This window comes from Mastigoproctus giganteus, chromosome 3, assembly GCF_048544385.1.
Source record: "Mastigoproctus giganteus isolate SK-2022 chromosome 3, ASM4854438v1, whole genome shotgun sequence".
Lineage (NCBI taxonomy): Eukaryota > Metazoa > Arthropoda > Arachnida > Uropygi > Thelyphonidae > Mastigoproctus > Mastigoproctus giganteus.
In genome coordinates, this window is record NC_143577.1 from 87,026,495 (window position 1) to 87,051,516 (window position 25,022).

The 25,022-nt window shown below is 35.0% G+C and overlaps 1 protein-coding gene across 2 annotated transcripts in view; it reads left to right on the top strand.

Annotated features, from left to right (window-relative positions):
- The window catches only part of LOC150088134 (uncharacterized), a 244,538-nt gene that overhangs the window by 24,816 nt on the left and 194,700 nt on the right, over nucleotides 1-25,022 (top strand). For both annotated transcript variants that reach the window (XM_090369346.1, XM_090369345.1), the window contains exon 2: nucleotides 24,692-24,833. In XM_090369346.1, coding sequence (XP_090225472.1) covers nucleotides 24,692-24,833 — 142 coding nt within the window. The remainder of the gene's footprint in view (nucleotides 1-24,691; nucleotides 24,834-25,022) is intronic.

The window sequence follows — 25,022 nt, forward strand, 5'->3', positions numbered from 1 at the left end:
GTTGCTCAGACTACGCATATGAAGGGAGGGGGCAAAGATTCGAATTAAGGAAGACAATTGAAGAATAAATGTACGGATGATTGTCTTTAGACAGCGAGAGGTTGATTGCGGAACAGATTTCCAAATGTTGTTATGAATTTGATAGCTTAAATAAAATTCAATGAAGGATAGCTGAATTGGGAATTTTCTTTTTTTTTTTCTGATGCATTTGCAGTATACTGTAAAATCTTGCTTTCTTGAATTATTTGCCTCTGCTAATGCGAAACGGTTGTGCAGAAAGAAAATTTAGGACACTTATCGGAAACTATACTCTTCAGAATATTAATTATCAAAATTTTATCGATAACGGAAAAAATATATATAAAAAAAACATTAGTCAAATACATAGCCAATATTTTTTAAGCCACTGGTAGACAAATCTGTGAAGTATATTAATTTGAATATAGAATTTATGCATTTTGTCAAAAAGATAGACACTTTTGGTGAGGGAATATTGATGTAGTTTCATTATGTACATGTATTCCACTAATACATGAAGTGCACTGTGTAAAATCGGCTTTGTAAAAGGATATTCGACTTAAGAAGAGTCTACATTAAACATTGACATATGTGAAGCCAAAACTTGGCGCCTCCTTAGCCAGGTGGGCAGGAGCAGCAGTGCGTAGCACACGCTTCTTGATTAAACCGGGGTTCGAGCCCGTGCCCACCAAATACAGAGGATGCGGAAAGGTCAGAGAATGACCACCGCATATCCCTGGAGCAATATGGCCTTAGTTGCTAATGCTCCTAAAATCCAAATAACAAACAAACAAGCCAAAACTTTGACTGAATAATACATTGCTCGACAAAATTAACAGAACATGTAGAAAACGTGATGTAACTCGTGCAGCTTGCGATGAATGAAAACGAAATTTGGTATAGTGGTGTACTCCAGAATAACGATAAAATGAGGAGACAGCGAGAAACTTAAGAGAGGTATAACGGACATTCATATAGGGGATGTATAAGAATTACCAAAAAGGTAATTTTGCTCGAAAATATGGTCACATAACGTCAATACGGCGTATAATTCCTCCAACGGCTAAACAGACCTAATAGCGGTGAACTATGCTCTATATAAGGGTATCTATAAGACTGGCAAAAAATCTCATTCTTCCACCAGCGTAGATCTTAGCTCACCAAGTGACCGAGGAGTTTGCTGTCGGCGTGCAATTCGGCGCCCAAGGGCGCCCAACACAATTCAAGTCCGATTGGATTTAAGTCTGGTGATCGTGCTGTACACGACAGTAGTTGAATGTCTTCAGTTCCAAGATATTCCTCCACCACTACAGCTCTATGTTCAGTGGTATTGTCGTGCATAAAAAGGAAATTTTGGCCAACCGCACCCTTAAAAAGGCGCCCACACGGTTCGGGGATCCGTTCTATGTACCTATGTGCAGTTACGGTACCCCTATCAAAAACATGAAGAGGAGGGACGGTCGTTGATCATTATTACGCTCCACACGAGAACATCGCCTCCACCGTAAGTGCTACTTTCTCTGTGTTGGAGGGATTGTGCCGGATTCCTCGTAGTCTACAGATTAAATTAGCTTATAGAATCTGTTTTAGGCTAAAAAGGGGCTTATCAGAAAACAGAACTGTGTCCCATTTTTCAGGGCGCCAAGTCTCTTGTTCATGCCACCAGTTTCGACGAGCTCTACGGTGGTTTTGGCTAATAGGATGCAAACCACTGGCTTCCTTGCATAGAGCACTTAATTGAGCCGCCTTAAAACAGTTCGGTTGGAAAGTTCTCACCTGTAGAGGCAACAACCTTAAGAGACAGTTGATGATATGTATCCTAGCGGCCCGTCTTGCTGTTAGAGCCAGTCTGCTTTGCTTGACGTAATCATCGGACAACCTTGGCCAGCTCTTCTTGTAATGGTTCCTGTCTCCTGAAACTGCTTCCATTGTGCCGAGACGACACTGCGTGACACATTAAGCCGCTACCCTCCCATCTGCGACTGCCCGGCTTCAAGTCGTCCAGCGGCCCGCCATCTGAAAGAATAATCTAAACGACGATGACCTTCAGACTTGAGTACTGGAGATGTGATTGTCGCAACCTGTGTTTCTAGAGGCATGAATAATTTGCATAATGTGCGGCTCTGTAAGGTGGTAGATTGATTTCTATTGTATACTGACAATTGCATGCCAGGATGCCTATTGTATCAAATATTCGCCTTAGGCGACACTGTTCATGAATAAAATATTCATGAAAAACATTTTGTTCTGTTAATTTTGTTGAACAGTGTATTACTTTTGTTTTTAACGAAACTATACGTGAACAGACATGTGGGTTGGTAATGGGATCGCTGATAGGTGCACACATTAAAATTTAATTATGGAGAAAGAAAAGGGGACCTTATCAAAATGGGACATAGAGACATTTTATTGATGACATCTTTTCGATAATTACCAGGCGGGGAAAAAGCGAAATTTTGGTGTTTTGCTTTTTGTGAAAACAAAATTTAACAACGATGCAAAGTTTGGTCGTGTACTGCGAAAATTGTAAAATACCTTGATTTTATGGTTTTGATTTAAATGCCTTCATGAATGAGTTTATCATAGTGAGTAAATCACGATGCACTGATTGAAAGTTGTAATGCTAATTCACGAGATACTGTTTAAAAGGCATTGACCTAGTTCTTCAGCTGTGAAAACCCAATATTCCAAAAATGTCTTCCTGTAATATTTCATTTAAAATAAACGGAAATATCCAAATGTTGCAGAACCCATCAAGTGAATGAAACTTCCATGAATTATTTGGAATAAATTAAATATTTTAAGTAGTGCCGAATTTTATGGAAGAGACAAAAATTTGCTCAGGATGAAAGAAAACCCAATTTGATAACGAGCATGCTTATAAACTGCTTTTTAAAGAAAGATTTATTTATTTAAACACTGATTAATTAGAAACGCTTGAGAAGCAGCAAAATTTTACTTCTCCTCAGGGAAACTAAATTTCTGTAGCCCGCTCGGCCAGGGATGTTAAATGGGATCGCATTGTCTTATTATTTTCAAGTACACTGCAGTCTTCAAGTGTATCTTTGTTATATTATATATCTCCTTTTAAAGGATTCATTGGAACATTTTCAAATGACCTTCATCAGCAGACAGTGTTCAGATGATGACCAGAATTCGCTAGTCCGTGGTGTGTGCGTTATATTCCGTTATCGTTCTTTCCTGTCAGAAGATAATCTAGCACAAAGAGAGAAAAAAAAAAAAAGATTTAAATTTCATCTATGCAGTGTACACTTCAAAAATCCATTTATTAAAGGAAGGTCCTTCTTCTTTTAACGATTCAAAATACTTCACATAAACTTAGTAATTGAAGTATATTATGCCACCTACAATGATTTGTTCTTACTGAATTGGATAAAAGAAATCACTAACACACTTCCTCATAATATTCAATGACGTTGCTTAAGTATGATTTCGCAATTCACCAATAAATTGCCATTTAAATGTGCTGCCTGTCAATTTCTTTCTTGAGCTGACTATGTAGTTCCAGTATATTGCATGTTGAGTTTAAGAAAAAAAACTAGTCTATTATTTATAATAATATCTTCCTAAGATAGCAGTGCTTCTGGTATTATAAGCACTGACTCTAATAACTGATATATTTACATACTGTCGTTGGGTGTTTAGCGCATCTGCGACTTGGATCAAGTTGAGTCGTATATATTGTGCGTGTTCTAAAAGAAACCTGAAGTTTCGGGAGAAAAAAAACAACAAAAACACCGTGCAACCCTCGCTTGAGACCGACTAACTCAGAAACGTTGTGAAAAAGCCCATAATTTCCTCGCATCATTGACGAGTTTCGAACTTGGGCCTTTTCCACCTGGTGAGGGAAATGCGGTCTATTATGCATTTTGCTACAGGCGAAGGATATTGACATTCTCTTCTTAACAAAGGTCAGTATATCGCAAAGAGTACCCTAAAAAGATTTCAACAAATTATGGAACAAAACAGAAATAAAATCGCTAAACGTTTAGAGCACAACTTGAACCCTGAAAATAGATTTTCCCCTTCGTATGTTATTGTCTTGTAAGATAAAGACTTGGATACGAAATTATCTATGTTCTACTGTATGAGAGTTCGACTGTATCAAGTGAAAATAGCTGTTGTTTGTTATATTTATTCGTATTCAAATCAGAAGTTTATCTATTTTTTTTATCTCATTAATTGAAGCTGGACATTTGAAATGCGTAGTAACGGAGCCATGGGAGCACATGCTCATTATGTCACAGTGTTGAAAGCTGTGGTATCTGTGATGTCGAGCGTAATGTGATGTGCTTTACGATTTTTTCAACTAAATTCAGGTGATTCAGCGAATATCCACCGTAGAAAATCGTATTAGTGAACGAGTGTATGAGACCAAAGTAATAGAGTATAATATTGTCCAAAACGTTTTTAGCCGAAGTTCAAAAATGTTTTGGACAATATTAATAGCTGGAAAAGTTTATACTGATTATTTCTGGGAAATGAACGACCTGGGAAGTGTCAGATTTCTTGCTTTTATAATAAAGATTTAGAGAATGTAAGTTGAGAAAACAAATATACGTATAATTATAACCCAGTTTAATGTAAAATATAGCAACAGGCAGTAGCTTTCGAGACTAACGAGTCTCTTTATCAACTGAAATTCAAAATACAAATATATATATATATATATATATATATACGTATATTTGTTTTCTCAACCATGGACCCCAGTACACCAGGCCCATTCGTTACTAGAATGTAAGTTGTTAAAGACCAGAAGAATTAAATTTTCACCAGTCTGTGTGCTCATCTTTACAACTTCTCTACACGTTCGGTATTTTTCTTTTGATGCCGCCTTGAGACCAGGACACGATATCGTTCTCTTCTTTCTCTTCTTGCAAAATTCCGATAAGTCATAGATAGAGCACTATGATAAGTGCTCTTGTCGACTAATTACACTGCATGTTGGACTTAACACGTTTCTGTAATCCTCAAGTACAGCTGTTTCATCTTGAACAGCTGTTTTTTTTTTGTCTCAAAGTTTGTGCATATGCTTCTTTAGTGATTAAATCTTATCTACACACATTCGTCTTTATTCCTGATGTTTTGATATTTCTTAATGTACAATGTAAGGGAATGGGAGGATCGGTTTATTTTAGATTTATGTTCTGTTCAAAAATACGTTCTCCAAAAACATGCACATTGGTATTGTAATATGTAGAAATATTGTTTAATTAAAACTATAATATTAAAAAAAAGAGAGACAAATATTGTTGACCTATTTATAAACTTCTGCATACTTCTATATTATCGTATTTAAATTTTCAATTACTTAGTTTTTCGCTGTTTATTGTTTTATTAATAATATTTGAGTACAGATTGCTCTTGTGTGTGAGAGAGAGATTGGCTTAACCTCGTGTCTTTGTCCCGTTAAATTTATGTTAGTGACACACATTTGAGTAATTTCGTACTGAGAACGTATCTCTAAGACTTTTTCTGTAATCATCCTGTACCTTAACAAGCTGAGTTATGTTTCGATACACTGCAGTGCACACAAGCAATGCCCTAGTTTCTTTATTCCGCTGGTACAGTAAAGCGTCATAGTTACAGTGATCTTAATGTGTATTGGGTGTAAATAGTACTGATCATTAGTTTCCTTCGAGACATTCAAATCAGTAATAAATTTAAAAAAAAATGAAAACAGCAGAAGATGGAGGAACTGGCTATTGATAATTCCAAATCACATTTTTTCGTGAATTACTGTGAATACTTCTTGTTTTTAAGTGCTTGCAGTAGCTCTCATCACAGGTACATAGAGGAGGCATACTGTACTAGGTTACCAGCATAAACTATATTACCAAAAGCAACCTGGCACTTGTACATATCAAAATAATCAATTCGACAATTGAACTGATTATTTTGTATATATACAATCAATACAGCTACTGATTGCGGACATATTGGCCTAACCCAAAATCAAAGTTCCAATTCGTACAAAGGTGTTTAATACTGTAGGGTTAAGGTCGGGGATCTGGACTTTTCAAACCAAGTCACTACACATAGTGCAAAGTGACATGGTAAATTGTCATCCAGAAACAGAAAAGGACATCTTAGCATAGGAGGAACAGGAATCCCCAGAATGTCAGTATACTTCACAGTATTTATTGTCCCAGGAACGAAGTCAGGGGCCCAAACCACCAGAAACAAATGCAGACTTTGATAGCACTTCCAGAATCTAGCAGAGTCAAACACGGCAATCAGATAGGAAAACAGTGCACCTAATTCTTCACTACGTGACAGCTTTTCAACGTTCCGGTGATTATTTCTAATTGGGTTGTGTCCCAGGCAAATCAGTGCTGTACATTGTGTGCTGTTATTTCTACTTAGTGTGTTGCCGCTCTTCCATAGGGTCCCCCTATATGCAGATTCTTATGAATCTTCCTTGTACTATTACTAATTCTTAGACCTTCCTGTGCTCCTAGTTGGGAACATTCGATTATGATTAAAATTATCTACGTGCCATTTTTCTGAGCTCCCTCAGGTCTCTCTCCGTCAATTTCTGCCCTCTCTATTCAAATATTCCTGAGTGTAGTAGCTCCATGAAGTTTGGGTTTGCTGATTATGCCAGCTATCGCTTAGTGTGTTGCAGTGTTACTGCAATGGCACGAATAAATTGATTGCTAATGCAACATCCTACGATGTTTCCCCGTTGGAGGAGTCACCGTAGGATGTTCGACATACCCACTTTATTTCTATAGAGTTATAAACGCAACTGCGTTCATGCTTTCTAGCATGAAAGCAGTTGCTTTTATATATATTTCTGGAAGGTGCATGACGAGCAGATTTATTTTTCTAAAATTTTAAGGTTATCCGGATATTATTGCCAATATCGTATATTTTCGGAATACGAAGGTAAAATCTAATTAGCTTTCTTTAACTTTATGATTATCAATATCTTTTGTGAGACATACAGAAATTTCAGTAGAAATGCACGAAGCGCTTATTAGCTTTAAAATATGTTCTGTTCTGTCCCAGCCATACGTCTGTCCATTTGCAATATTTAGATTCTCAATGGATTTTGAATTATTGTTTGGCTCTTTTAGAAAGGCTTTTCGAATGATTCCACATTTAATTAAAATCGTCCAAATAGAAATCAGACGTTTCTGTTTGTACATTACTCGAATTATGAATAAATACAAGGTTATACAACTAAAACACAACCTAATTTTCCATATAACAATTTTATTAAGAATAGCTAGATTATTCTATTAAAGCGGTTACAAAATGTGCTGGATGTGTTCACCTTTATCTTGTCGGCTTTCACTCATTTTTTTAATGTGTTCGATGCAACTTACAGGTTATATTCATAAATGACGCGAATGTAGTTCTTGATGTTTTGTTTTAGTTTATCCAGAGTATCAACTGGTTTGGCACTTTCTTGAATGCACTCCAGAGATAAAGATTCGCACAGATCTCTGGAAAAATGGATGCTGTATAACGCATTAATAAATGCTGTGTTCCTTAAATACCGTTCTGTCACAATGAATTCCTTCCACCACCTATCTAAAAATATCTAGTTCCGAATTTGATGTCATCACATACTTTTTTTATGAAAATCCGAAACACAAAAGGTGTCAGTCTATAGTAGTTTTATATAGATCTGATACTATAGTAATTTTCAAGAAATATGTGTGAAGGAAAGTTGTTCCAGAGGGTAGAAGTAGAAGGGACGAGGAGAGGAAATATGGTTAAGTGAGGACATTGATTGAAATATGGTTCGGAAATGGACATTGAATGGATGCTGATTGGTTGAGGCACTTTTTTCGAACTACTTTCGAAAGGAGTGGGGAAATTGCGATTCCAATTCAAAAGAAGTGACCATGGAAAATATCTATAGAAAAGGCACAAAACAGAAACTGAATGTCTATGAGAGATATCATTAATTAAGTTGACTGCCTCTTTTGAATAGTCTAAAAGTTTGGGATAGGTTCAGAACACCCCCGTAATTGTGGGAACATCATTACGTTGTATTGCGGATTTGAGATTTATACAGAGGGAGAATTTGTTTAGAAGAAAAGTAACACTGACAGCGAAAAATAAATCAATTTTTTATTGCAAAAGAATTAATATTTGTGATATATTGCTGTGCCAACCAAAATTAATAATAAATAAATAAATACTACTAATAATAAATTATAAACATATGCTTATGCGGGGATAATTTCTAATACAGAATAATTTCTAAAAAGATGTGATCATGTTTAGAAATCTGAGTTACATCAAAGATGAGCTTTGGAGTAGTAGACTTTTTTTTTGGGGAGAAATAAGATAGAGATGATGATGTTTGGAAGGAATGAAATGAACAAATTTTCTTCGTTAAATTGTAGAATTACCTACAATTGAGTGAAGCTCGGTCTGCATTTCTGGTATTGACGGTGGATGTTCGAGAAGATAAAGTTGTTTGTACAGGGGAAGGTTTTTCAAACCGGACAGTGGAATTTGTGCAAAACTATTGATAGGACTTCCAGTCAGTGGAAGAAGGTCATTAAAATACAAGGTGAAAAGAGTGGGAGAAAGAACTGAACCTTGGGAAACATCAGCATTAGTGGAAAAGATAAAAGACCGAGAGTCATCTACCATCACTCCGCAGCGCGAGCGGTCAGAGAAAAATCTGGATACCTAATTGCAAAAAACAGTCAGCAATCCATAAGATGGAAGTTTTTTAAAAGACCTTTATGTCAAACTCGATCAAAATCTTTAGGAATATCAAAAGCGATCGAGTACAATTGTTTTAGCTACATGCTGTACCTATAGTTGCTGTAAATACACCGCCACTGACCAATGGCTTACATGATGAATAGGTGTTCCGTAAAATTGAAAGTATGTCCGGGAATTTTGGAGAAGTAAATGCCAAACTGACAAAAGAATTTCAGCATCCAGAGAAAGTCCTGGGCTATAATTAAGATGCTATAGACTGCAACAACTTCTAGCGAAATACTGCTACAAATTAGTTTGAAAATTTTTAAGGTTCGCATGAACTTTTCAAAATTTCAAGATGTGCTTGTAATATTCTTTAAGAATATTTGTGACAAATTTCCTGCCGTTATATCAGTCAACTTCTCCCGTGCGGTATGCGAAGCGATGTGAAAAGTACTGATTATACATGTGTATTATTAATTAAAATTGAAGTAAATTTATATGAAAAAAGCTTCAGTCATGCAAGAGTTATGAACAATATTGTATACAAGTTGGAAAAAAAAATTGCATTTTATAGCAAACTTAGTTTGCTCTTTATATACGCAGTGAGCCTTTTGCCACCCATTGTGCAGTAATATATTTTTAATTAATTAATTAATCCGTGTAAAGATAATTACTTATTTAATTTTCACTCCTATTAATCACACAAAATGGAAAACTTCAATTAATTTCGAAAAAAAGCGAAATGTGGGTAATAACGCAATGCGTACATTACCAAAATTGTTCGAAACTATTTGCAAAGAATCTTTTGAAATGTTATCAATCATATGGCTTAAGTTTTGTTGTAGTTTATTCAGTCTTTTCTGAGTATTAGTGTAGACCATTTCTTTCAGAGAACTTTCAGAACAAACTCCGGGCATTAGTTTTGGCAAGCAAGTATAGTTCAAGACCTTCACGGATAAATTGATCTCTAAAGAATTATCTTAAACGTGGTAGCGTTAATGACAGCTTTCGCAAGTAAAAATGAACAGTTTTGCTCAGGAACACAGGACTTTTTAATGTTTATGATTACGAAAAAATAAGCTTGTTTCAGTGAGGTGGACAGTTTCTAGTTTTCATCTAAGGACAATGACATGATTGCAATTGAGCCAGCGTCGTATGCGCAGTAGCGCTAAAACCATATTTCTTCGAAATCTATCTCTGTGAAAGATTCAATGAATTTTTCAATAAAGAAGCGCAATACACGCCCGATGTTACAGTTTCATTAAAGAATATCTAATAGTAACCTAATCGGAAATTCCAATCTTATTAGGGTTATTGTTCTTTGAAGGTTTATTGGCCCATCGGCAGGAGAGGCTATAATGTGGCCAACACAGGCCTTAGGGATACAAACGTGTTTCGTGAAACAGAAGATTCTTTAATGGCAAACAGCTAACTAAAACTAACAGGTAACTGAAAGGAGAAACCAGACTTCATCAGTTTGAAAGCACTGTTTAAAACTTGTATCGTCATCCTTAATGACTGATAGTAACTATTCTCAGAACGCTATTTGACTTATTGAACACTGATGTATTTGGGGATTTAGGACTTTTCAGCTGTGATGCCACTTAGAAATGCCAATTTTTCGAGCGATCATACGGTTTTGGCGTTTCCAGTGGTTATAGAAGGTAAAGCTTCAGAAACCTTTCGAATCATCTTGGGACATAGGGGCATTTAAATTGAGAAAAGATAATTGCAGAATGTGTGAAAACATTTTAAAGAGTAATTGATCAGTGGTAAAACGAGGTGAGTAAAACTGGAATGAGGTTATGTTCAGTATATATACAGTATATAAAAATATATATATATATATATAAGTGTCACCAATAAAAATAAATATAGATGGAGAAGTTATTAAACACAGAATGCCGAGCCTAGTTGAAGAAAAAAGAGAAAAAGAATGTTAAGAACCTATATAAAAAAATTAAGTAGAATTAAATCTGAATTAATGCCGAATTAACATCCCAATCATATGTACAAAAGCTGAAAGGAAAAGAGGGGAGGGTAATAGAGTTAAAATTATAAAATAAAAATTAAAGAATTAAAAATTGGTACATAGATCAGGTATTTCATCAGGGGGCTACACCTGATCATGTACCAAACACTGTGTTTCTATGCAAACTCATGCTGATGGAGACGCTATAGAAATGAAATGGATATGAAAATTATTTTTAAAAATTTTTTAAATCTCCAGAAACATGAGTGAGGTAGCCCCAACGCAGTGTATTTAGATTAATAAATTAAGTAAATTAAGTAATGTAGTGTATTTAGAAATAAATTGAGTCGATAGTATGTAAGAACGCAAACGCAGTGTGTTTAATTTAATAAATTAAGTAGAAAGTGTGCAAGAACGTAAGTTTAAATCAAAAGTATGTAAGTTAAATAATAATGAATAACAAGGTAGCGGTATAGAAAAAGGAAGCAATGCAAGGTAGGGGAGGGAAAAGAAGTTAAAAATATAAAGGCGAAGATAGTGAGAATAAGAAAAGTGAGAATGTCCGAATCACCCTCGTATTACACTAATAGTTCAACGGACGGAAAAACGAAGATCAGAAAGTAGAAAGATGTAAAGAGAAGGAAAAGAGTTTAAAGGATACTAGGCAAGCTGGGTGTGTAAGTACCCAACCTCATAGAGAGGGCCTTGGCTATGAGAGTGTTAGTAGAAGTGGAAATTAATACCGCTAGCTTGTAGTGTATATTTTGAGTGAAAGACATGAAAAATAATAAAAAATATGAAGAGGAGAAAAATTAAATACCTATGATATTTGGCAGAAATAAGTTGAGTGAAATATAATCAAGAAATGAAGATACAAATTTGCGATCATGATTAATAAGATACAATTATGCGAATATGATTGATAAGAATGGAATGTAAACAGAGGGAAAACTATGACAACGATGGTGGAGTTGCTCAGAAGAGAAGAATTATGGGAGCCCTCCGTGGTTAAAATAAAATAGAGAAAATAAGATTGGACATAAATAAATACTGATATTAAATTACGAAAAATGAAAAGAAAAACTTAGGAAGTGAAAGAACACGAACATCGTTCTAATAGAAGTCATAATAGAAGTCATTATGTGTGATCACTTTCCAAGCAGTGGAAAGTGATCACACAACTTATATATCACTCAACTTATTTCTGCCAAATATCATAGGTATTTAATTTTTCTCCTCTTCATATTTTTTATTATATTTCATGTCTTTCACTCAAAATATACACTACAAGCTAGCGGTATTAATTTCCACTTCTACTAACACTCTCGCAGCCAAGGCCCTCTCTATGAGGTTGGGTACTCACACACCCAGCTTGCCTAGTATCCTTTAAACTCTTTTCCTTCTCTTTACATCTTTCTACTTTCTGATCTTCGTTTTTCCGTCCGTTGAACTATTAGTGTAATACGAGGGTGATTCGGACATTCTCACTTTTCTTATTCTCACTATCTTCGCCTTTATATTTTTAACTTCTTTTCCCTCCCCTACCTTGCATTGCTTCCTTTTTCTATATCGCTACCTTGTTATTCATTATTATTTAACTTACATACTTTTGATTTAAACTTACGTTCTTACACACTTTCTACTTAATTTATTAAATTAAACACACTGCGTTTGCGTTCTTACATACTATCGACTCAATTTATTTCTAAATACACTACGTTACTTAATTTATTAATCTAAATACACTGCGTTGGGGCTACCTCACTCATGTTTCTGGAGATTTAAAAAAAATTCATTTTTTATATCCATTTCATTTCTATAGCGTCTCCATCAGCATGAGTTTGCATAGAAACACAGTGTTTGGTACATGATCAGGTGTAGCCCCGTGATGAAATACCTGATCTATGTACCAATTTTTAATTATTTAATTTTTATTTTATAATTTTTATCTCTATTACCCTCCCTCTTTTTCTTTCAGCTTTTGTACATATGATTGGCCTGTTAATTCGGCATTAATTCAGATTTAATTCTACTTAATTTTTTTATATAGGTTCTTAACATTCTTTTTTTCTTCAACTAGGCTCGGCATTTTGTGTTTAATAACTTCTCCATCTATTTTTATTTTATTTTACTTTCATTGGTGACACTTATTTATATACATGCATCCTGTTTTGCTGCTTTGGGCATTCAGGTACACGTACTGTTTTTCCTTATTTTTTCCTTTTTTTTTTCCTTCCACTTCTTCGTTTTCATATTTCATATATATATATATATATATATATATATATTTTTTTTTTTTTTTTTTTTTTGGCTGATGCTACAATCGTATGCGTATTCATTGCATTATTTTCTAATACACCTTGAACCTCGTTAGTTTGTTTTTTTTTCATTCGAAAGTACAGAAAATTTCTTATGGACAGAAGCAGATGTATCCAATTTTGTGATCAGTTTTTTAATAGTTGCATTGGATTCTGCTGGGCTTTATATATTAATATATATTATTAATAGTGCTATGTGTGTATGCATATATATTATAATCATTCAAAATCAGAATTTCTTTCGTACTGCATATTGACAAATACAATAATTACTACATGCGTTACATTATACATATCCTGTATTAAAAAAAAAAACATCCATATATAGTACTGTACTGATAATCGATCGATTAATATTTAACGTAAATTAAGATTTATTTTTAAATAAATACTGTATGTATTAAAATGCAATTAGTGAACTGTAAGGCCAACAGCAACTGGGAGTTAATTATTTGAGGATAAACATTCGTTTTTTAAAACTTAACATGTGTTTTATCATTGTTTTTCGTCATTTTGAGCAAAGTGTTTCTGGACTTCGTCAACTACATGCGATGAACATCGGAAAGTTTTGAGCACATTGATTTTCGAGAAATTACAATCTACAGAAATTCAAGTCTAATATCAACGAGTATCTTCTTCACTCTTCCCAACTTTCAACCCATGTCCGGTACTAGGTCCTGTAAGTTCTAATATCTTTCGTGTTTGTGGTTTTCTTTAAAAAAATACATTTTATTTTAAAGCAGGCAGTGTAATACCACATGTCTTCCTCCCTGTATCCAAAACAGCAAGTGAAGTGGCGTAGAAGGAGCAGAGTAGGAGGTCAATTGCCCAGAGTCTGTCCTGTTTGTAGGGGACCTGCATTTTGGCTGTTTTGAAAATGGAGAGCCCGTCGAGATTCTTTCTTCGGTGCTCCTGTTGGGTCTCGATGTCGCAGAGCACGGATAATGTTTTCGTTAAAGGAAAGTTATATCCGGAAGGTCACCTGGGAAATCACGTGTGAGAGCGCTTCCCTTGTAGATGGCACATTCAGATTCAGCGTTTATAGCTTCGACACGCCTTGTTTGATTCTGATGTTTCAAAATGTAGCATCTTTTGTTGTTAATTAAGGGAGTGAAATAGACTCTTTCGGTTCGCATATTTAAATTGTAAGTGTCCTTGTATTGCGGCCGACCGTACGGATTTTCTGTTAGAATGAAACAAGCCCATTGGCTGGAGTAACTATAATTCCTTATTCCTTATTCGTCACCCGCTGTGCTTGATGAAGTAGTTTAAAATGAAGTTCTGGTTAAAAATGGGATTAAGTTTTGAGTTTTTGTATGCGTTTTGAGTTCAGTTTATTAGTTTGACTTCGTTTGAGTTTATGATTTGTCTCTTAGGCAAACACAACTGATGTGCGTGTGCTTTTAGTAGGAGATAAATCTTGAAAATAGCGTCTCTTAGATAACTAAGTAAGGTCAAAGGACATGTTGATTATAACGATGCTTTGTTTACAGATAAACAGACACACAAGGAAATTATCATTTTGGTTATCTCTGTTATAATTAACTGAAACAATTGAAAACTCTGAGTAAAAAAAGAGCAATGTCCCTGTAAAAATCGCTATGGAATGTCAATTTTTTTTTTTTTTTTGAGGGAAGAGAGCCAAAATTACCCACAAAACACATCGCTAAGTTTAATGAAACATATTTATTATTATTGTATTAAGAACATAAAACATACATTTAATTTTTTGTATTTTACAAAAAAATAAGAAACCAGAAATTTTAAAAAAGATGATCCACTTATAATCAAATTAATTCAGTTTGGTTTCACAAAAATTCTCAAGAACAAAACAATAAACATATACAGTATAAGGTACAACGTTTGGCAGAAGTGTAAAAAGTAGTATTCAGTCAATTGTTTTTGTAAAACGGAGGAACTGGAATGAATGGAAAAGAGTTGGACATTATATTGCCTATTTCCATATGTTGTAGTTTCTCTCCCAGGATAACCTTCGATATCCCAAGGGGGGGGGGTTCCCGAAGAATATGTTTATTCACTAAATAATGGATTGCACAAAGTATCAAGTTCAGAAATACTACGCTAATGAATCCACTGTCATTTCTATTTGCACATTATTACCAACTGCGAGGTTTTAAGTACACAAATTTCCAGCCCAGCGGTATTAAACCTTGCACACGAACCTGATAAAGTGTGATTTACATTTTTCTGGGTCACAAAAATAATCATATTATACTGTTATAGATTAAGTTGCTGAACAAGTTGTTGTGACATTCAGATATGAATCAGGCACATTCTAGTTAGAGATCGCGGGAGAACTTATGTTATTTTATTTCATTTTATTTATTTGATTAAACAAAGACCAAGAAATAAACTGATAAAATGAAAGAAATAAGAACATAGAAATATAAATTTATAATCATTCGAGGTCACAAGATTGCTTTTGAAATGTTTAGAAAATGATGACTTCGCTTCATTTAAAAGATTTCCTTTATTGCAGGCTAACTTTTTAACACCTGAACTATCGAAGTTTTTTTTTTTTTTTCATTTCATTTCGCTTTCCTGTGCTCTCTACAATAATGGTTCTTTCTTGACGAGATTCTTTCCCAAAAATCCAATTTCTGGAATACACTTAATTAGTCTTGCAGTGGATTACAAAGGCCGTGGCTTACACAAAGGACTATGCTGGTAAAGTGATGTGAAACCATCGTGGGCCATTGTCTCCTTCCCATTCTCAACAAATAAAAATAAAGAAACAAGAAATGGTTTCAGTCAGTATTCGTTACCTATGTTGTTGACCTGAAAGTCCGTTGCTCAAAGGAAACTGCTAATAATCGCAAGTTTATTTCTAGCTACCACACTGGACAGTTCACTATTTTTACTTCCCGATTTTTTTTTTTTTGTTATCCCAATGACCTACTTTTTTGTATCATTATAACAAGAGAAGCGGTCATTCAGTCTTTTTTATATTTATAAAATAGCTCGTTATAAAACCAAGAACAGTGTTTTCGACTTGTTGACACATTTGTTATTTCCATTATCACATATATAATCATGCTGCCTAAGCACAGTCATGCAGAAATATTGGCAAATCGAACAGTGAGCACAGCAGCTTCTATCGAATCTAAATGTGGTAGCCTCACTTTGTAACGTAATTTTCGTGAAAAAAAAAAAAAAACCAAGTAACCTTCACCCAATACTAACTAACACGGGTACGGTATGAAGAACAATCAAATTTTTCACCTCTTTGCCCCTTCCCCACACAGAGACTATTTGGGAATCTTTATTGTACGAGGAAATACACGCATGCAATTTCCCTTCACTGTAGACTAAGGCCAGGGGATTCACATATATTTTTGATTGAAAGACTGTTGATAACAAAGCTGATCAAGATTCTGAACATCAGGGCTAGAAGCAATAAGAGACATAATGGTTAAAATATAAAACAGTGACAAAATATATTAACATTCTTCTTCTTCCAGTCACATAGCTCCCCTGAGGAACTGTTGTGGCCACCAACAAATTCCTCTAACTACATCGATCGTGTGCTATACGAGCAACATCGCAAAGTGTCATGCCCAGAAGTTCACTGATCCCATCCTTCCACATAGTTGCAGGTCTTCCTCTGTACATCTTTCCCTCGGTTTTTTTTTTCCATTATATTCTTCAGCAGAAAGTTTTCACTTCTTACTATATGACCAAAAAACTTGAGCTTTCTTCTGTTGATGCTACGAAGAAGAATTTTAGGCTTGCCAGTTTTATTTAATACCCACTCATTCGTTCTTCGATCCAAGTAAGAAATACGCAGTTTTTCCTGTAACACCACATTTCAAATGCCTCAACTGTCTTCCTGTCAACTTTTTACAGATTCCATCCTTCACACCCATAAGTGGCAACTGGAAAAATTAACGAATCAATAATTCTCAGTTTCATCTTTAGGGGCAGATCATGATCTCTCCATAATTTTATCAGAACAGAGACCAACGTTTTAGCAATTGCCCGTCGTCTCTTTACATCATTTGAGTAGTCACTATTTTTATTTATTCTTGACCCTAAGTAATCAAATTCATCAACTTCTTCTATATTTTGCCCATTAATCTTCACTTTACCGGAACCGATATTATCACCAATCACCATAATTTTAGTTTTACACACATTCAGAAACAATCCTTTTTTCTTACTTGCTTCACATGCTCTCCTCAGAGTTTCTTTAAGACGGTCCTTAGAATTACAAATTAGCACAGTATCATCTGCATAACGAAGGTTATTTATCTTCAGTCCTCCAATTTTGATGCCAGTCTCTAAATCTTCCAAAGCTTCACGCATGATATCTTCGGCATAAAGATTAAAAAGTGAGGTGACAAAATACAGCCCTGCCTGACACCGTTACCTATTGTGAAAAATTCGTGTTTCCCATGTTCGTTCTCACAGTTCCTTCCTGTTCCTGGTACAGTAACGTAATCAGCTAAATTATGTGGATTGGGAAACCCATAATAGTCATCGTTTCCCATATTTTCTCATGTTGACCATCATCAAATGCTTTTTCATAATCTATAAAACACAAAATGACTGGAACATTGAATTCTTTGCATTTTTCAATAATCAGTCGTAGACTTAAGTTCTGATCCCTTCTGAAACCTGCTTGCTCTTCTGGCATTTCTTCTAAAGTTTTCTTGAGATTTAATATGATTTTAAGAAGAATCTTGCTAGCATGAGAAATTAGGCTAATAGTCCTGTAATTTGAGAATTTTCAGATCTCCTTTTTTTGGTAAGGGAAAATTGATTTCTTTCAATCTGATGGTCACCGTTCCGTTTCCCAAATTTTTACAATCATTTTATGAAAAACTTGGCACCCTTCACACCTGTAGCTTTAATCAATTCCGCTGGGATTTCATCAATTCAAGGTGATTTGCCACTAAAGTGTGGCAAATCACCTGGAATATAGCGTATTAACATACACTATATGAAACAGACACAACTTATTAATAATAATATTTAGAAACAGAATATCGCACACAAAAAAACAAAGTCCAACATTTAGAAAGTGCCATTTACTGCACTGCTAACAGTTGTTCAAAAGGTAGAAATCTATGGAATCTTATAGGCTACCAAAGAAGGGATGAACTCTAAGCTTCCGGAATACTCCACTCATAAACTCCCTGATCTTCACATACAACAACTGGAATCAAGCTTGATACACTGACAATAGTTTCGATCTCAAGAGTATATTGCTGTCATTCTACGCCAGTTCTGCTACTTCACGTGCATGTGGAATACTTCAATTCATTAGCAAATCTCTTAGCCCATATATTCTGGATTCCCTTCTTAATACTTTCAGTGCTATTTTTTTTCAAGTCATTTCTTTCCCCAGCAGTGGACTCATCTAACTTGTGAAGTCGATACAATAAATTCGGTCTCCTATTGTTATTAAGAATTACCGGCCAATCTCCAATGCCTCAAGTCTTCTGAAACTGCTTGAGAAGATACTCCTTCCTGTTATAACTAATCAACTTATTTCACATCAACCTTCTCAACTTTATTACTCCCTTCCTTATAGATTCACTGTGACAAACCTCCTAGCCACCACTGGCGTTATTCTGTCTACGTTTGAATCTCAAGCGGAGCTTTCCATGCAGTCACCTATGTAGACCTTGAAGAAGCAACTTTTGACTCTATAAAGGTTCCTGCCATGCTGAAGCTACTTTCAGACCATTACCAGATCAATGGAGGTACTCTGCAGTTCCTCACGTCAATCCTTCAAAATAGAACAATCCAGCTTATTATCTGTGGGCCAATGTATGTGCGATGTATCTCTTCAGGCGTTCCACTGGGTGGTGTCTTATATGGGCTCTTGTTTACAGCGTTTTATCTCCCCACTTGTTGAGTTCAGATATAATACTTTGTTATGCTAATGATATGAAGTTCCTCATATTGATTTCTACACACGATCATGCTGTGATAAATACATCAATTAATAACACAATTTCTGGGATTTTCAAATTACTTCAACCAATTCAAACTAAAAATAAAACCAGAAAAGTCTGAATTTATGATAGTCGTCTTAAATAAAATTCCTTCTTCTATTCAGTCAACACTGTGTATGCTCCTGTCCCCATTTTCAACACGTGTACTGATCTTGGGATTGTGTTTGTCCCTGACCTTTGCTTCAGTAATCAAACGGATAAGCTTCTCAAGCGGCAGCACGACTTCGTTGGATTACCAAACGGTATTTGCAGTATATTTCTGATGTCACAATTACCAGAATTTATAAAAATTATAAAAACCATGATATATTCTCCATTTCCGTATGCTGCAGAGATATTTGCTTCTACTGCCCCTACCACAATTAAGCTACTTTTCGCTGCTGAGTTTTGGCTCTTAAAATGGGCCATAAACAAACATAAATTTCCATCACAGTTAAGAAGAATTGCGATGGTCAGTTTGTTACAAACTCAAAGATTCCCCACGCTAATTAGGGTGAAACGTCTTACCATGACTGTTAAAATGATCATTGTCTATATTTCTGCACCATCGTTCTGGAATTTGTGCATTTGGAGAGTCCCATAGCCTTCCATTAGAGCGATCCCAACTTTATGCCCATATCTCAGCTGTTTTAAATTGTCCGTAGATTTCTGCCCTTTCATCAGATGCTCTCATCTGTACAGTCATTGTGAAGCTAGCCTTCACAAGTTTGAATGTGACAGGGAGTACAGATACCGCATCCTGATATATATATATATATATATATATATATATATATATGAGTTAAGTTAATAATGGTAAGAGTTTTTATATATCATATATATACCAGTCGTATATATATTTGTATATCTGTCCACGATCCTGCTTCTCGACCTCACCTTGATGCCATTTCAAGCCAACAGTATTATATGCCACGAAGGAGGCTTGCTAACGTTTTCAGATAATAACGAACTTTTGGATTTTTACGTAGGTAGTCTCTCTCTCTCTACGGGCAGAAATGATTCATGAGCATCTGTATCGCTACCAGTTTTATACTGCGGTGTAAAATTATTTATACTTACCTATGTATTTTATACACTGTGTTGTTTGCAATTGTATTGTTCTTTGAACTCTATGCACTTCATTATCCGATATTTTAGGCTAATGGGTTTACTCTGTACTTCATTTATGCTTCATATATGTATTTCCTTATGTTTGATTCATCGAATGTCGTTGTTAATGAACTGGGGTTTTAGGAGCATCAGTGACTGAGGCCATATCGTTCCGTATTGTCTGTAAATTTCGTGCGTTCTGTGGTCGATTTTCTATTTGCTGGGCGAAAAACCATTGTACCTTCGCCTGAGACTGACTAACTCAGCCACGTTTTGAAAAACGCCCATAAATTTTTTTAACTTGAGCATTTTAACAAGAATTGGGGAAATCCATCTTCACCTGTTGTCGTAGAGCTGGTAATGAATTATTAGCCGCCATCAATTGCTGTTTTCGTGTTATTTATTGGCATTCAGTATTTACTGCTGAGTGGGTTGTGTGTTGGTATAAATAGCTCTGTTTTGAGCGGGGTTTCGGTTTAATCCTAAAAGCAATTAAGCCACAACATAGGTCATGTTTCTGAGTCAAGTCTCTATGCACTTTGTACATTAGCTGGAGTTCAATTGGCATATATATTGGTTGCCTGAAATTTGAAGCGATTGAAATGAGTGTGCACTTGTTCTTGAATAAGCGAATTATTGACGTTTTAGGTTTCTTTAAGTTCGGTGGATTTGTTGCTTCTTCTGGAAACTCATTTTAAGTTCTGAATTATACCAGAGTGTAGAGTGTTTAGTGTCAAACGGCACCAGGGGTTTCCCCCATCTCCCGTGCTATACATTGTGGGTATGAAACAGAACACTGTCAATGCCAGAGGTTTAAAAGTGTATGGATTTTGTACATGTATAGTGTCATGTACCGTTGTTCCTCTGGTCATTTAGCCGCTGGGCCCCTAATGGACCAAACGTTGTCCACACTCTGCCTCGTGGAGGCAGACCGCGTACACTGCTATTATAGTTGTTTACTCTGGCAGGTCCTGCCACCTAATTTCCTGAGATTTCAGTGGCTAGGACTTTAAAAAAAATAATTAAAAAAAAAATTCGGGGCTCAAGCAATTTAACAATGGTTCAGACACTAGTAATTATAAGTTAGAGAGAGGTGGGGGTTGACTAAAGGCTGGGGGAAAAGACAGAAATAAGGGGTCCATAGAGATGACCCCCAAATCAGTGGAGCAGGCCCATGCCCCACCAGAGGGAAGGAGGGGTAGCGAGGGGGGAGTGCCCAGATGTCACCTCCCCGCTCCTCCCGGGGAGTGGAGGCAAAGGGCCACGCAAGGGAGCGTGGCTAAGGAGGAAAAAAAAAAAAAAACACGGCAGGGAAGGGAGGGAAAAAAGTCTCCTCCCCCCTGCCAGGGGTTTGGTAATTAAAAGTGAATAGGGTTACAGCACCCTATTCAGATCGCCCAGTAGCATTTGGCAGCAGAGGTGCGATCTGTCCGGTTGTCCCGGTCTGATCTCTGCTGGGATCAGACCAATTATAAGATCATTCGTGCGATAAATCCCATCCGTGGAGTCCGGTGTTTGGAGCCCATCTGTGGTTTGTCAGGTCCGTGGCATTAATCTTGAGCGGGTTCTTTCGCTACCTTGGGTCGGGTCCTGCGAGTCCTTTATTATGCTAGTTCAGTCCCAAAGACACCAGAGTCTAGTGTGCAGAGTGATTGTGATTCTGCAGAATACTTGGCAACCGTGTTAATTTAATCAATAATGTACCAAGTCAAAAAAAAGTTGAACGTGTGATTTTCAATTTCCATTAAAACATATAAAGCAAGATGCGGGATATACATTTGCAAATCGTGTTTGTTCTTCTCAAATTGGGACGAATGACAACCCTAGAATTAAGACAGGAGGAGAGAATTTTGAAGATGATCACATCAGCACTAGAAGTTAGCCAATGATAATGTATATTTTTGTACAAGATAAGTTTGGCTACTTCTTTTTTTATCGAATCTCGTCGTAAATAATCCATAAAATTTTAGGCTGTTAACTTTTTCGTAGCTCTTATTTGTTATTCTATAGCGTATTTGATTCTATCTGAAACATAGGTTTTAAAAATAACAATAAGGAGATAAACGGTGTAGAAGAAAAAAAATGGAGCAAGCCGAATGTGCACGCAAAAATATAAATTGAACTTAATGGGTTATAATAACAAAAGAAGAATGAGCATCTATAATTTATTTAACAAATATCATTTTGAATGAACGATCCATTTCTACGGAAAAGTTGAAAGATATATCCTTGAGGTTTACTCTAAATTCCGTATTTTTATTGCAATGCAAGAGAACTCCCTTGAATTTATAATTTTAAGGTAAAACACTGAAGCAGTACTACTGTAATTTGTGATAATTGCCGTTTATCAAAAATTGTTATTTATTTTGTTCAGTTAACAACATACAAAGATTTTTTTGTCACCTGTTTGACTATTAGGGAATATTTTCTTCTTTTGAGAAAGAGAATTGGCTAGCCATACAAATTTCGAAGCTTTTAAAGATGGCTCGTAACGGGATGAAAATTTCTAATACAATAGTTCTCTCTTTTGTGTGTGTACTTCAATCGTCATTTGTCATGGGCCATGAGATTTATTACAGATATATATACATAAGGAAAATCAGAATAAGATTATATTTGGCAATGTGCCATAATTCTTAAAACGTCTCAACAACATGATGAAATAAAAGAAAAAGAAAATTAAAAAAGAGGTCAGGCTTGAAAACATAACCTTGGGACATTTGGAAAGTAGGGTAATAGAGGGCAGACCAAAGAGCAGGGTATTCCTACATTGTCTTCATTGTCTTGAAATAAATGGAATGTATGACGTCAAACATTTGGCGGGCACTAGCGTGCTCTTATCACAGCTGACTAGATATTTGCTAGTACCGGCGTACCTCTAGATAGACTATTAATGCGTTCTTGACAACCAAAAACAAATTTTCTGTTTATACTCCGGGTCCTTAAGGTCAGGAGAGTATAGTCGCGTGTAGTGAAAACATATATCGTAGTAATTATTGTTTATAACCAGTTTAAATAAGAACTTAATTATATTTAAGTTGAATAAAACTAAATTAAGTTATAATGACCACATTTGCGCTTAATGTGCAACGTACTGCATATATTATAAAAATAAAATTAAGGCGTTTGGTATGTACGATTAGAGGAGTTTAAAGGAGAACTCAAGATTAATACTTGCATTTGCTATAAGAATGGTTGAAATTAATGAATAATATAAAGGATGCAATACAGATTAATAAATAAAACATATTCAGATTTACAATGTAAAAACCTCCCAGTGATGACTAAAAGGAGATGCCCGAAAACGTAATGTGAATAACCCTAAGGATGCTCGACTGTTCGCTTGAAAATTGCATCGTGCTTATGACTGGGAGGTTTTAAAAATCAGAAATCTCTACACTCATAAGATAAGAAAGATTGTAATTTTTTTTTTTTTTTTCAACGAGAAGCAAAGAGCTTTTTGAAATATATACATGCCTTACAAACTCATATTTAAACTTGCATCTTAAAAGTGGCACTTTGTGGGAAAAGGTGTGTCTGAATAAATTTGCATTTGTTACTATTAACTATAATAATAGTTCTTTATAAATTTGAGAAAATAACTTAAATTTTGTTAATTTAGACAAATTTTAAAAATTTTTATAATAAATAACAATATCGTTATGAAGATTCAGTGTTTCAACATAAATTTTTTTTACTGTTCAGAAAGTAACACAAGATTATAGATATTTTTTTCACGAAAAATTCTCTACCCTTTTCTCAAACCAGGTAAACAGAAATGAGATGCATAACGTTAGAGAATTTTTTTTTTTAAAAAAGTAAAGGTTTTCACATTAATTTTATGTTGGATGTAAAAATTATTTTCTGCTTTGTTTTCTGCTGACTTCGAAATTACACCTTATAAATATTATAAATAACATCTTATAAGTATTCGATATAGTTTTCAAAAGTTCGTTTGAGTTTGAAAATTTTGTAGATTAGAATCCTTCTTTAAATACATTTTCTGTTTTAGAGTCAAAGTCAATTGTTTGCCTGTTTAAACAAAGGACTTGTTCTACAATTTTCCCCGAATTTAAATCTGTGCTACTAAAATAAGAGAGAGAGATAACAGCGAAAAAAATAATAATAGCAAAAAAAAAAATTATTTCATTTTACTTTTGATTTTATCCCTGAAAACAAGAATTAGCAGGGAATAAGCAAGATGGAGAAGGACTATGGGCATTTGATTCTTGGCCAAAAGATGTAGGACGTTCGTGGAAGTTTTCCTTTCGCAGAATATTCGCATAATTCTCAGCATATGTTTCTGGAAATATTTTATTAAAATGAAATAAAAATACAAAATTATGCACACTATTCATTAAAATTTTTAATTTCAAAAGATAGATCGCACAGCATGTTCTACATGGCTTCACTGAAGAGTTTCAAGTTCATAACTTGCCCGACATGAAAGGCATACTATTAAGCTAACATCCAAAAATATTCTCCATCTCATCTTGGATAACATCTCATATAATATCATTATATTTTAAATATAATTTTATATTTGTTCCATATTCTTTTAAACTTTAAATCAATTATTATTATTTGAATTCCGTATCCCATTTCAGGTATCTCGTGACATCGAAATTTCAACCAACTTATGCAAGAAGGGCGTTTCCCTGTTTCGACGAGCCAAGCTTTAAATCTACTTTTAGTGTATCTCTAGTCCATGAAACGGGTTATATTGCTTTATCGAATATGCCGACAGTGGTAAGTGAATTTTATGCGTTTTTAATTAGAAATGTGTGTGTGCCAGATAAAAAAGAAAAAAAAAAAAAAAAGAATGCAATTGAATGAATATTTAAATGCGATTTGGGATACTTTTTATAACAGAGTGATCCGAAATCATATTTTAACATTCATCTATTATGGAAACTGCAACATAAAGAATAATTGTAC